The sequence below is a fragment of the Oncorhynchus masou genome, chromosome 30, assembly GCF_036934945.1.
Source record: "Oncorhynchus masou masou isolate Uvic2021 chromosome 30, UVic_Omas_1.1, whole genome shotgun sequence".
In the NCBI taxonomy this organism is placed as follows: domain Eukaryota; kingdom Metazoa; phylum Chordata; class Actinopteri; order Salmoniformes; family Salmonidae; genus Oncorhynchus; species Oncorhynchus masou.
Window position 1 is genome coordinate 33306152 of NC_088241.1, and position 15203 is coordinate 33321354.

At 41.3% G+C, this 15203-nt stretch overlaps 1 protein-coding gene across 1 annotated transcript in view; it reads right to left on the bottom strand.

Moving 5' to 3' along the window:
* Positions 1 to 14830, bottom strand: part of LOC135522551 (SWI/SNF-related matrix-associated actin-dependent regulator of chromatin subfamily D member 3-like) — a 64378-nt gene extending 49548 nt beyond the window's left edge. The window contains exon 1 of the mRNA XM_064948922.1: positions 14664 to 14830. Coding sequence (XP_064804994.1) covers positions 14664 to 14675 — 12 coding nt within the window. The 5' untranslated portion in view covers positions 14676 to 14830. The remainder of the gene's footprint in view (positions 1 to 14663) is intronic.
* Positions 14831 to 15203: the final 373 nt, after the last annotated feature.

A 15203-nucleotide genomic window follows, 5' to 3' on the forward strand; every position in this document is an offset into this window, starting at 1 on the left:
TAGTTTTGGCAAGTCGGTTAGGACATCTACTTTGTGCATGACAAGTCATTTTTCCAACAATTGTTTTCACTGTATCACAATTCCAGTGGGTCAGACGTTTACATACACCAAGTGGAATGTGCCTTTAAACAGCTTGGAAAATTCCAGAAAATAATGCCATGGCTTGAGAAGCTTCTGATAGGCTAATTTACGTCAATTGGAGGTGTACCTGTGGTTGTATTTCAAGGCCTACCATCAAACTCAGTGCATCTTTGCTTGACTTCATGGGAAAATCAAAAGAAATCAGCCAAGACCTCAGAAAATAAATTGTAGACCTCTACAAGTCTGATTCAATTTCCAAATGCCTGAAGGTACCATGTTCCTCTGTACAAACAATAGTACGCAAGTATAAACACCATGGGACGACGCAGCCGTCATACCATTCAGGAAGGAGACGCGTTCTGTCTCCTAAGAGATGAATGTACTTTGGTGCGAAAAGTGCAAATTAATCCCAGAACAGCAGCAAAGGACCTTGTGAAGATGCGGGAGGAAACGGGTTCAAAAGTATCTATATCCACAGTAAAACAAGTCCTATATCGACATAACCCGAAAGGCCGCTCAGCAAGGAAGAAGCCACTGCTCCAAAACCACCGTTAAAAAAGCCAGACTACGGTTTGCAACTGCACATGGGGACAAAGATCATACTTTTTGGAGAAATGTCCTCTGGTCTGATGAAACAAAAATAGAACTGTTTGGCCATAATGACCATCGTTATGTTTGGAGGAAAAAGGGCTTGCAAGCCGAAGAACACCATCCCAACCGTGGGATATATAACATGTTTATTGTATCAAATGGTTGCCTACAATGGCATATACATTAATAGGCTACTTGATGGCCAACAGAGGCAAATGTATGATTTCTCCACATTTAAATGTCAGTTTCATTGCGGACTTTTCCCCATTGAAAGAACCATGCAAGGGAGTTCCATAACTTCCATTTCACATTTCCACTCAGGCAGCCCCCGAGACCCAATACCTGAGCATACATTTTAAAAAACTTCGCTTGATACAGTTTTCTTTAAGCAAAGTCAACATTAGAATGCAGTTTTAACCTTCTCCGAGCGAATTTATGTAATGCCCCAAAGTAGTTTCCAGGTGGAAACAGACGTCTCCGTAATGACTGACTAAATAGCCAACCTATACAACTGGTATAAAGTTGTCACGACGTGCTGCTCCCTCTAGTTCACGTGCCTCAGCCAATAGCTATAGTGTTTTTGCTCTCTCAACACACACACACACCCCCCACAATCTCACGCCAACCGGAACTTCCCACCAATCACTCAGCAACAGCCTGCTTTCACTGCCTGACAATCAGCAGCAGGTCGCAGTGAAATATATATATTTTTTAATGAGAAATGCCATGGCAGCCGCGGTGCAATTTAGAAATAGACAAGAAAAACGCAAATATGGCAACAGCTCGGAACAGGATATAGCCGAGTACACATGAGCACTAGTCTAACTTTGGTCGTTTCTATGCCCTTTATCAGGAGCTGGCGGGAGAAAGAAAAAAGTTTGCTTAAAACAATTCAGAGACTGCCACGAATACATACGAATGACACATATAAGGAGAGTGAATCAATATTATAATCCTGAAATCAGCTGCAACTGTCAATATTAAAACAAATCTTAAAAACGATGTTTGAGAACTTGAATCCAGAATGTGAATGGTGAAGTCGCTTCCGGACACGGCTTCCTCACCACTCCATTCTTGTGTAAACACTAGCGAGAGACACTGACTTAGCACACAGAAGACCACGTTGAGCATACGGCAGCACAGTTTAATCAATTAGTCATACTGCTTGGGGTCATCAATGACGACATTGTCAAAATCCCAGTCTAAACATAGAACATATCCAACAGGCTATATCTGGTTGATAAATATTCCAAATTGAACAGGCTAGAATGAGATTACGATAGATTTGGAACAATCTATTCACAACTATAAAAGTCCTGGCTTCTAGTATGCAGCCATAAACTAAATGTGATTTCCGTGACGCCAATGCCAACTCACTAAATAACGACTGATTTCACTTGACAGCGCTGCTCGAAGTGCCGTTGTAGCACTGTAACAATAAACTGATCAAAGAAACTGGGAAATCCATACACAGTCTGGCCAAAGACAGTCTCTCAATACACCCGCTTTGTCTACATTCTCCAAGCATTCACAAGAGAAAGGAGACAATGAGAAGAGAGAAAGGAGAATGAGAGAAAGAAAGGAGAAAGAGAGAAAGGTGTCAGAGATGGAGAAATAGTGGGAACATAAAATATGTCTTCCAGAAAGTGCTGACACTTGTTTTACAGTATGGTGCTCCCTTCACATACACAGAATGTTAGAGTACACACAAACTCCTTCATGTTTTCGTCACATTTGGGGTGCGAGAGGGGGAACTGACCGAGGGGACAGGAAGAAGTGTATGGAATAAAGTCTGTAGCAGCAGATTTGTAATAGTCAGACTGGTACAAACTGGAATTCAAGTTGCACAGAAAATACTTGCATAGTAAGATAATATTATATATTAGCATAAAGTAGTCATAGGTAGTAGGATAGTAATAGAATATATAATATCAAACTCCATTAGGAAAAAAGCTTGATGACATGCAGGAAAAGTATCATTCTATGCAGAGTAAGAATATGCCTAATACTATTAACAGGTGAATGATTGCATGCATTGATAGCCAGTATAAAAGTCTAGCAAATCATCATTCCAGGGGTGGTTTCAGGACCTGACCTATTACAGATTTGGGACTAGTTTAAGATCTTGGTTGCCACAGGAATGATTTGGAACAAAGCATCTTTATCCAGAGAGCATTTACGGTTGAGCTCCTTGGCAGTTGCCCCCTTGCACTGAAAGGGAACATTGTGAGAGTGGATGGAGACTCTGTCCGCAGCCTCACAATGAGCAGAGTTTCCTTGCAGCCTTAGGCGAGCAGCAACACTCAGCACACTGCAGGAAGGCTTCTGGACAATACCCGAGGGCATTTCCTGTCTGCTGTCACCATAGCAACCACTTGTCCTACCTTCCCGTTACAGGTAGGGACTTAAACTGGAGCCAATGAGAAACTGGGACAATGTGAAAATATTGCAGTCGCTTTATTTTAACTGTTACAGTAGCTGTTGGTTTAGTGCCAATGTAGACTACTTCAAGCCAAAACTTGAGATGGGTGTTGAGCGAAACCACATATCTGGCTCTTTATAGGCCACAGTAAAGCCCATAGTGGAGCGATACAGTAGCAATAGAAGGAGACGTGGCTAAAGTTCAGAAGTCAGGTGCATCCCATTCTTATATTGTGCCCTACTTTTGACCAGGTCCCATGGGACGCAACCATCCAGTCCCACCCATCCCCTCCCCTACAGGACCTCAGAGCAGCACTGTGTTGCTGGATTAGCCCAGTACAGTACAGTGATCCACAGTGAAATGCAGAATCATAGACAGTCAGCCATCATGAATGTACCAGACCCAGTCAGGTGTCTCATCTAAGAAAAATAGTGTTCGGAATACTCTGAATATGCACTGGCAACCTTCTCTCGCTACTGAAAGTCTCCCCTCCCCCTCTGCACTGTAGCCTCGTCTGCATAAAGCTATCCAGCCCATTAGCCCTGATCCTTCAGCACCATTCTGCCCAGGCCGGATGGAAGAGGGAGCAGACAGAACAAGGACACGGTTGAGTCCCAATCGAACCCTATTCCCATTGGGCTCTGGTCAAAAGTAGTGCACTTTGTAGGGAATAGGGTGCTATTTGGGACGCATCCCAGGTTCAGAAGGAGGCCTTTCATCAGACTGTTCCCAGTCCAGGATACACTCCAAAAAAATGCTGTGTTGTTTATATGACCCAACTACTGGGTTGCAGGCATTGAGTCAGTTAGTTGGGTTGTTTTCTTTAAAAATACAAGGTGGGGTTGTTGATGCATGACACAGTGGGTCAGATCAGAACACTGGAGGAGTGGCTTAGTTGGGGCATGGCTTTCAGGATGTTTTTGGGCTCCCGTGAGAGTAAATGTCATTCCAGCACATGTGTTCTGTTGTATTGTTATCAAATGTTAAGGTTGAACACTTTTGTAGTTTAATGAGGCTTACACAAGTGTATGAGTTAAGAGCCTATGCTTATCCCAATGTTGGGATAGTTATCACTTTGTAAAAAATAGTATAACATTATTTACATATTGTAGTAGAATATGTAATGTGACAAAATATTAAAAGGAAAGTAGACATTTTTAGTATACAAACTTAACATGATCAACAGGAATTACATTTACCTTCACGGGTGGACAAAAAGAACCACCTGAAAGCCACACCCCTAATAAGCCACACCTCCTGAAACTAACCTATGGATTCAATTAAAAAAAGACCCAGCCTGAAAGTGAATAAAAACCCAACTGATGGTTAAATTAACCTGTTTGGATAATCCCAACATGTTGGGTTATTCACAGAACCCAAATGGCTGGGTCAAAATAACCCACCGTGTGTTCTGTCCAATATTTATCCAGCACTGGGTTACCAAATAACCCAAATCGAGAAAAACTGAAGAGAGACAACATCAGTGGAAGGTATACAAAATAAACTGATTGATTCTATGATTAAAGTATATGGGTTAATTCACCATGCCAAAATGGGACATTGGGGAGGGAATGGGGTGAAATGAACTGGAAACAAATGGGTCAGACAGGACTGACGTTGGTTCCCCAATCCAGATCTGATGCTGCATGTGCTTGAGACCCAAAGATGCTCATTAAAATGTTGCAAAACCTATTGTTGCTAAACATGCACTGTCTGAGTCTGACAGTATGGAATATTACATTAAAAGGTACACCCTCAAAAAAAGGTTATTGATGGGTTCTTTGTCAGGGGTGAGCATGATATGTGTAACCATTTTATCTTGCATATTAGAAGGGTTCTTTACTGCTGTGATGGTTGTGAAGAACCATCCTGTTCTTTTCCTCTACACCATGTTTTCCTTTATGCCATGAAATGCGACACTTAAAACGTTCCCGTAATTTGATTGTACTCTACAGCCCTTATGGTACTCATGTGATCTTATGTGAAGTTAATGTAATAACATGTGACAACAAGAAACTACACGTGAAAACGTGGTCACGTGAAGTGTTCCAAAAACACATAATTTCACATTTGAAATTTCATGTGAAATCATGTGATTTTTCTGTAAGGTAGGGTACTGGTTGCAGTGAAAGTATGGTAAAACACAACAAGCTACTGAATTTTGTGTATTTGTTCCAACCGTCAGTGGAAGTGTTGTACCAATTTGAGTGGTTGATGGATATCTTCTCAAAGGTTGAGCACCTCTTAATGTCAGTTCTGCAATCTTCGTAAGAACTGACAATAAAGGCATTCAGTTAAAAGGTTACTGTGCATTTCACAGTAAATTAATGGCAGTTAGTTGCCTGGTAGTTGTAAAATTCCCAGTAACTGAATAGCCAGTTACTGCTAGTAACACTGTACTTTCACTCATCTTTTATGATTATTATTATATTTTTGATTTAATGATCCAGAAAACAATGCATTGGCAGGGCAATTCAAGCAAAGCCAATATGCAGTGATGATGTATTGGGCCTATAGCTAAATGCACAAACATCATTGATATAGTACTGTTTTAATAGGTTAATGTTGCATAGGTTTGTTTTTTAAGTCATGTTGAAACAATTCTGAGCGGTAGATCTCGGGTTGCATTTTGACTCAGAAAAGGCTGGTGACCACTGCCCTAGGACAGGGACAAAATGAAGAAACCTTCTCTGGTACTAATTAGCTATTTTTATGAGAGTGAACTGTACAGAAACTGCATTCCGTCGGTGCTGGTTGGCCTTAGAAAAGATGTGAGAAATACCACACCCACCAGCAACCGAACTCAAACCAAATTACAAATCACCCTTACCGCCGGCATCAATCCATGCAGCTGCCGCTGGCCATATCTGGATGGTTTTAATTTGCAACTCGGCTGCACTGCACACTGTCTGGCTGCACACTCTTTCTGGATGCATGGCTCTGGGGGACATGGCGGTGGCGCAGCACTGAGCGTTTGCATTTAACTAGGTCAGCCTTGGTGAACCCAGACAGGCCGTCTCAGTCAGAAAACCCGGCAACTTTAGCATCCCAGCAACTTTTTGCTTACTTAAAAAAAATGCATCTGAAAGGTATTTCCGCCTGTACTTTTATTTTTCTGCCAACCAACCCAGTCATCATTGCAGTAATGCGTTTAAACGTCCTGCCAACCCAGTCATCATTGCAGTAATGCGTTTAAACGTCCTGCCAACCCAGTCATCATTGTAGTAATGCGTTTAAAAGTCCAGCCAACCCCTCGGTAGAAACTTACCCTTTCATCTTACCGGCTTTGGCACCCATTAAATCATGAACATTAATGAACATTCTATTGTTGTTGTCCAACAAACTTGTCCATGGCATTATGAAAAAGTATAGCCTATACACAAAACCGGCAGTCTGTATAGCCGTAATGCTGAAGAAGCATTGGCACGCTTTACACTCTGACCAGGTAGTGCTTACTGAAACTCCCAAAGTTATCCAATCGTTATATGTTAACTAAGTTGAGGGGTATGCTGCTCATCCCCTTCTTTAGTAAAAGTAGGCTCTATTAGCACTGATTAGAAAATGTTGCATGTTACGTAGCTTAAGAAGTGAATAGTTTTGCTCTTCTCTCGCTTAGTAGCCTACTCCCTACCAAAAGCCTGTGACTTGTCTGATAATCAGTTAATGTGATTTTGTTTCACTGAATCTCTTCTGTAAAGTTTAAGGTCTCTGGCTGGGCAAATAAGTACATGGAGGTGGTGTAGCTCATTTATTTGTTTGCTCATCTATCACTGATCAGAAACATGCAATAAATCAAGTCTAGGTCTATTATTTTTGCTCTATTGTGTATGGCCAACTCCAAAAGCCAGCGGAGGTTGTGAAATATGAACAAGACTGCTTTCGAAAATACTGATTGCTACTATTTTCTATCGTATCGTCAACAAGGAAGTTAACCCACTGTTCCTCGGCCGTCATTGTAAATAAGAATTTGTTCTTAACTGACTTGCCTCGTTAAATAAAGGTTCATTAAAAATTAAAAAAGGATTGGTACACACACACACACACACGTCACCACAGTGTTCTCCACTCTATATAATATCTGTTTATAGATGTGTTGTTTATTTGATGTATTGCTAAAATAAAGGTTCAATAAAACAAAGTAATAAACTTGAGTTCTTACTGATAGAAAAAAACTTCAATAGTGGTAAAGACTGACTTCAAAGAGACCACATTCAAGTCCTCCATCCCCCACAGTCTGATTGCTGCTCTCTCTGGCTCCACATCAACCCCCCGCCCGGCCATCTAGAGGGGTGAATACCCAGCCAGCCTACAAGTAGAGGATGGTAAGTGCTTTACAGCAGAAAGAGAATTGGGACTAGGGACCAGCAGCACAATCTTGTGTTCTAAATACTGTAATTGTAAATAGTGTGTACATTTTTTTATATATATATTTTTTACTTTATGTGTGGTTTGTTCACTTATGACATTAGATCAGTGTTGGCTGCTAACTTGGCCCTTATCTTAAATATTTCACTTATGTGGAGACATTGGATCAGCATTCTTGTCGCATTTCCTGTTAGTACATTTTATGTAGGGAGGCTAACGATCCATCATGTATGACATTCCTGGGGGTGTGTAAACTTTTGTTTTTTTATTAGCATAGCATTTTTGTATGTTTTCTATATGTTATGTTCTTGAACGTTTATCAATTTGGCCACTTGGGTACATTTGGGCAAATCATGAAGGACACCTGGGTGACTTCATACATGTAGCTTGCTCATTCTTGACTTAAAGAAACTTTGCACATATACTGTTACCCTCTTGTGGACACCATCTAAATTACCTCCAGCTTCCTAGCTGAATGTGTGGTGAATTTTCTCTTGCTTTTCAATTTTACATTTTGATTTTTTAATTAAAAAATAATAATTAAACGGTTGTTTTTTTCTTTGTATTTTCTTTTACAAGATCTAATGTGTTATATTCTCCTACAATCATTTCACATTTCCACAAACTTCTAGGTTTTTCCTTTCAAATGGTATCAAGAATATGCATATCCTTGCTTCAATGCCTGAGCCACGGGCAGTTAGATTTGGGTATGTCATTTTAGCTGCAATTCTTTTCTTTTTTTGATCCTTAAGAGGTTTTAAGTAATTTTTTGGGTTCTGTGTACTTTATTTTATTATTCATATTTTTTTACAACTTTGACTTCACTTACATTACTAAAGAAAATTCTGTACTTTTTTACTCCATACATTTTCCCTGACACCCTGCTTAGCAGGACAAAAAAATGGTCCAATTCGCACACTTATCAAGAGAACACCCCTGGTCATCTCTACTGCCTCTGATCTGGCGGTCTCACACAACACAAATGCTTTTTGTTTTTAAATGATGTCTGAGTGTTGGAGGGTGACCCTGGCTATCCGTAAATTTCAAAAACAAGAAAATGGTGCCGTCTGGTTTGCGTAATAAGGAATTTTAAAATATTTGTACTTTTACTTCTACTTTTGATACTTAAGTATATTTAGCAATTACATTTGATACTTAAGTATATTTAAAACCAAATACTTTCAGACTTACTTTTAGAGAAATACTTCTTACCTACTTTTACTTTAGTCATTTTCTATTAAGGTATCTTTACTTTACTCAAGTATGAGAATGTAGTACTTTTTCCACCACTGCTTGTGAGTGCAAAGAGACAAGGTAAACTCGGTCCATGTAGCTATTTTGTTAGCTATTTATCAGTTGTATTGCTTGAGGACAGAAGCTTTTCAAGAGGCAGTTGGTGTCAGACTTGATGAACCAGTACATATTGCCGTGTGGCAGCAGAGAAAATAGTCTATGGCCCGTTTCCTGTAGTCCACGATCAGCTCCTTGGTCTTGCTGACGTTGAGGTTGTTCTTCCGACACTACACTGCCAGGTCATTAACCTCCTCCCTACAAGCTGACTCATCGTCGCCGGCGATCAGACCTAACACAGTGGTGTTATCAGCGAACTTGATAATGGTGTTGGAGTCGTGCGTGGCCATGCAGTCGTGGGTGAACAGGGAGTACAGGAGAGGACTAAGCACACACCCTGTGGGGCCCCTGTGTTAAGGGTCAGCGTGGTGGAGGTGATGTTGCCTAACCCCAACACCTGGTTTCGGCCCGTCAGGAAGTCCAGAATCCAGTTGCTGAGGTGTTCAGACCCAGAGAATGGAGAATGGTGTTGAACGCTGAGCTGTGGTCAATGAACATCATTCTGTTTGAGACGCTGCCATAACCAGCCTCTCAAAGCACTTCATGATTACAGAAGTGAGTGCTACAGGGCGGTAATCATAGTGTCAGGAAGCCTTATAGTTCTTAAGAACAGGGATGATTGTGGTCATCTTAAAACATGTGGGGATTACAGACTGGGACAAGGAGATGTTGAAAATTACAACGCATATGCCTGCCAGCTGTTCTATGCATGCTCTGAGAACGCACCCTGGAATACCATCAGGGCCCGCGGCCTTGTGGGTGTTGACCTGATTAAAAGACCCTTCTCACGTCGGCCTCGGAAAGCAAGATCACCCAGTCCTCTGGGTCGGTGACGGCCCACACACCCGGCTCAATGTTGTTGTTGTTGTCAAAGCGTGCATAAAATGCATTGAGTTCATCTGGTAGAGGGGCATTGTTGGGCAGATCACGGTTGGGTCTTCCTCTGTAATCCGTAATGGACTGTAGCCTCTGCCACATGTGACAGGTGTTGGAGTCTGTGTAATATGATTCCACCTCATTCCTATATTGTCCTTTTGCTCGTTTGATGACTCTGCGGAGGTCATAATGGGCCTTCTTGTACTTATACATGTCTTCGGGCCGAAGCATCAGGGTTGTCTACGATAGCTCTGTGTGTGGTAGCCCTGCTCTTTAGAGCGTTGGGCCAGTAACCAAAATGTTTGAATCCCCGAGCCAACTAGGTGAAAAGATCTGTAAATGTGCCCTTGAGCAAGGCACTTCACCTTAATTGCTCCTGTAAATTGCTCTGGATAAGAGCGTCTGCTAAAATGACTAATTAAAAGAAATGCCACATACACACAGTATGGGAGTCAGTTCCTTCCATGAAAAAAAGTGCCTTATGCGTAAAAATTGTGTACCAATATTGGATTTGAAAAGCAAGTTATATTAAATTTAGTGCCCTTTAATATTGACCACATGGATAATTCAATAAATCTGATTTTTTTATATCAATAAAGGCTTGCTAAAGTGCCAGAATTCAGTAGTCTGTCCCTCCGTCAACCCTTTGTCACTTCTAGGAAGATTTTAACCCACTTAATCCTGTGCGGTAAGACTTTTGTTAAAAGAAACATTGGAACATCTAATAGTCAAATCATAGAGTAAATGCTGTTGACTCTTTTTGGCCATTTGCTGGTGTTTTGTGGTGGAAAACATAGACAGGAAAGAAATGCTTGAACAATTGCATTTTTTGCAATCATTTGCCACTCCCTGTTGCAAACAACAAGCTTCCATTCACCCTGTCACAAGGGGATTTATGGCTGATTGACCTGATCAAACCCTGTTACGGTTAACCTTTTTCACTTAATAGGCACTTACTATAGTCATTTTTGTATTTAACCTCTTGAGATTCTGCTCTTTATGACAGAATGTTAAAATTAGGTTACACTTCTCAAAAGGCACCTAATTGGTGGAAAGGCCCAACAAGCTAGTCTCTCTACTGTATTGTATTACGTTGATTTGCACACTATTCTAGCATGCTCTTTTTTATGTACATTCAAACTTTCAGTGAGTTTAGCATTTCTTATCAAGTCCAAGTCTACCAAGCCAATACTGTAGCTCGTTTCCTAGGTAACAAAAGCTTGGCCCTACTTTCATATGTCCAGGGCTTTCCTTGCCAGCCAAATAAGGAAGTGCTCATTGTCCAGTTCTCCCTGCAAGTAATCCTGAACACAAAAGCCATGGACCATTCAATAGGGTGACCTAATATTTGGGGAGAGGAGTCCAAATGTGTCCAAGTTTTAACTGAGGGCCTATGGCAAAGCTTCAAAGACTCGCAAAGGCACCTAGACCCATGCTATCCAAGGTCATTGCAGAATCTGAAATGCCTTGAACCGGATGACAGAAAGTGGGCCAAGATATTACCAATACTGTACTTACAGTCAAGTACAGCATAAAGCCATGTTCTGAAGAAGTTCTGCTGTGAAGCCAAACCATTAATCATGAGCTAAAATAAAACTACGGGCCCTCCACCAAAACTTTCATCCTCCAGCTCGCTCTCTTGTTGGAATGATGGGTCATCTGTCTACCACTATTCTAGATTCAACAGAGCAGAGGGAGGGAGGGAGGGAAAGAGGGACAGAGCGAGAGGGAGATGTAGAGCGGAGCGATTCTATTAATGTTCAAGCATCCAGTACAGTGACAAAAAGAGCCGCTACTCCATCAGGCCTCTTGAGGTGTGACAGTCCCATGCATACAAATGGGACTTCATCTCTCTCCGCAGACTTTCAACAGGGTGCAGCAGGGTGGACCATCGGACGCCCTCTCTCAGGGCTCGAGGTAGAGGCTGCCCCCAGCTACAGATATAGGATCAGTTTACCTTACTCACAGCCCTAGGCTTAAACATTAGGTGGATGAAAAAAAAAAGATCTGCCCACGAACTGGTCTGTACCAATGACTGCTGCTGACTCTCGAGGGCCATGTCATGCCTATACAGTGGCATCGCACGCCACAACGTCCATGCCTCTTCTGTACATAGACAACAACACGTAAACCAAACTTAAATCATCTTTCAAAAGTTTGTGCTTTATGTTGCTGCCTTGGTGTGAGATTTTTGCCCTCCCACTCTTAGGCCACATTAGCCGCTGCAACTAATTTTCCAATGAAAACCTTTCAGCAGCTCCACAGTAAGTTCACACATTGCAAGGTGAAATGCTGACTCTGCACTTGGGACAGTACAGAAGCCACACATTCCAACCGGGTTAAAGCATGGAAATCCAATGTTGTTTTTTGTCTTGATGGAATCTAAGCACAAGGGAAGAATGGAATGCCGAGCATACATCTCACCAAAATGCATTGGATTGAAAACTTCATCACGACCACAACAGTTGTTTCTAATAACACATATGTTAGATAGTGAATTATAAAGCTTTTTAAAAAATAGCCCTCTAACTTACATGCTTTGCAGCAAAATAGGACGCATGATCAATACAAATGCCACCAATACATTCAGAGCCACAGATCTAGTTGACAGTGTTTTGCTAAAAGACCAAGTGAAAGCGCCATATACAGTACCGGTCAAAAGTTTGGATACACCTACCCATTCAAAGATTTGTCTTTATTTAGACTATTTTCTACATTGTAGAGTAATAGTGAAGACCTCACAACTAGGAAATAACACATATGGAATCATGTAGGAAAAAAAAAAAAAAAGTGTTCCACAAATCAAAATATATTTTATATTTGAGTTTCTTCAAAGTAGCCAGCCGTTGCATTAATGACTGCTTTGCACACTCCAAACTTGTACTACATCTCACACAGCTACTCCTAGCACTAGTCTCGCAGTGAGTATTAACATTACAACTAATCAAGACCCCAAAATACAGTAGATATAGAGAGGAGCTTGATTCTGTGCTCATGCCCTTTTCATGAGATCCTGCTATGCATCGATGCAGAAGGCTTCAGAGGCCAGAATGCTATAGTGCATTCCACACGTCCCCGTCTCTGCAAACACCACTGAGCCACAGGCAAAGGAAAGGCCCACATCAGAGGCAGCTGGTAGCACCTTAATTGGGGAGGGCGGGCTCATAGTTATGGCGAGAATGGAATGAATGGTATCAAATACATCAAACATGTGGTTTCAATGTGTTTGATACCATTCCATTCACTCCAGTCTACTGTGGCCTATATTGAGGCCTTACCAAACTACCACCCCCTTACATCACTAAACCAACACAATCCTAACAGGATAAAGATACCCACTTGCAAATATAGGTTGAAAATATGTTCTAGTATATTGTCTCTCCCCAAGAAAATTGGTCTACCATTACAGCTGAGAAATATATCCAACAACCCTAAAGAACTGGATAATAAGCTTGGGATAATCCTCAGAGCAGTGGGTTCAATAAGGCTGCTTACTGACCCATAGTGGTCCCACTTTACATTCAATTCCCAAAAATCACAAAGGCAGTTCAGGTACAGTGAAACTCAATACTTACAACTGTCGCCCGTTTGTGGTATACACACTTTCAAGCATTTGCAAAAGAGGATAATTAAATATTCTCATCTAAAACAATAATTACATAGTGAGTGGGTGTGAAGCTACAATTGGGGTTTGTTTACAAATCTTATGTTATAGGCCCAGAGTAGTCTGTTTTTCCTGTGTTTTGTATCATATTGTACAACAGCTGATGAAACTAACACAGGAAAATTGTTATTTAACTAGGCAAGTCTGATAGGTGCTGGTTGAAAATACAATCTACACAGGACCTTGTGTTGTGGTTTGCATGGGCAGGAGTTTCGGCATGCCTGGTGACATCACCATGCAGTAAATTGGCTAATAAATCAATAACAGAGATAGTTCTAAACCTCTCTGCCAATAACAGATAGTTTTCCCTTCCCCTCTCAGACAGTCCTAGCTAAATTCTTGCTTTGAGAAATAGTTTAGTTAATTTTAATGTAAAACTATTACAGCAAGGCACTTCATTGTTAGCCAGAAATGATTTGATATTGGTATAAAAACGTCTGCATTCGGCCTTTATTATATAATTATTTGTGTGTTGAATAATTACACAACCTACAAACTAACTATTAATGTAGCTACCATGTAAATAGGTTTTAGGACACTTGATGTAAAGTGGGAATTGTAGTCATACAACACAACAAATAGGCTGAAGTCCATGTCAATTTCATCTAGTCTAATTCATAGCCATAGGGCACAGGCAGAAGAGAGCAGTGAATGAGAGTCATTTCACACGTTTGTTGTTCTACATGCGTCAAACAGAGAAGGGGAGTGTTGTCTCGTCTGTCCGTCTACTCTCGATTCGGATACAGTGTGCCTTCACCTTATGTCTAATCAAGTGTCTGCTTCTCACACAAGTCAAGGTTAACAAGCCGGCCGTGTCTGCAGTGGTTGAAAACGGCGAGGTTCAAGGGAGGGGTGAGTAGTCTTGAAAAACCTGAACGTAGCCACTGTGTTGCCTATAGTCGGGGTTTCGAGACTAAGGCGGGGTGAGGTGCAATTATTGTATAGCCTGGCCTGCTGTATAATGATGATGCAAACATACACCCATATTTTCAACTTGGTTACATGCGGCAGGATTTTCAATCAATAACATACAAACATAGGCTTTTCGTGGATTAAAGATGGAAATGAAAGGGTAGATTAAACAATTCATAAGAAAAGATTTTCAGATACACAATAAACTAGACCCAGTCGAAAACTACTGTGCGCACTAATCCGGTTGGCAATATGCCTTCTGGTGCCGTGGGCTTGGCAGCGCAGAATGGAGTTCCTATAATGGTGGAAAATAAATTATTCTCACTATGCAGGGTGAGCACATAGTATAACAGAAAACAGATGTCAATACAACAAAAAGTGTGCTGCGGGCACAACTCTTACCTTTCTCTCCATTGCTGAGATCCAGTCTGTGCACTCCCAAAGCAAACTGAAATAATGTTCCTGAAGATCTGTGCGGTGTTCACTCCTCAACTTCCACACGGCTACTCGATCACTCCCCCATTAGGTAGACTGGTACATCGGCAACTGTAGACACAGTAGGGGAGGGGACGCAGTCTCGGGGATGGAGCGGGGTCTGGTGAAGCTTAGTTCGTTTCATGAAGCGCAGGCGCGGGTTCTGCTAGAGATAAAATATAATAAAAAATTGCGACTAGCAGGGAGTGTCATCAAATTACCGCTTCTACCGTTGACACACACACTGTCTGCCCACTAAAACATTTCACAAGAGATGTAAACCGTTAAGGAATATTAGTCTCTTAATGCAAATGGTTTAATGAAAAGGGCACAAAGGATGACGAGCTGTCTGTAGCGCGTCGTGATGCAGTGGGAAATTATACTTCAACGATTTTACCGAGTTACAATTCATATAAGGAAATCAGTCAATTTAAATAAATTATGCCCTAATCTATGTATTTTTCATGA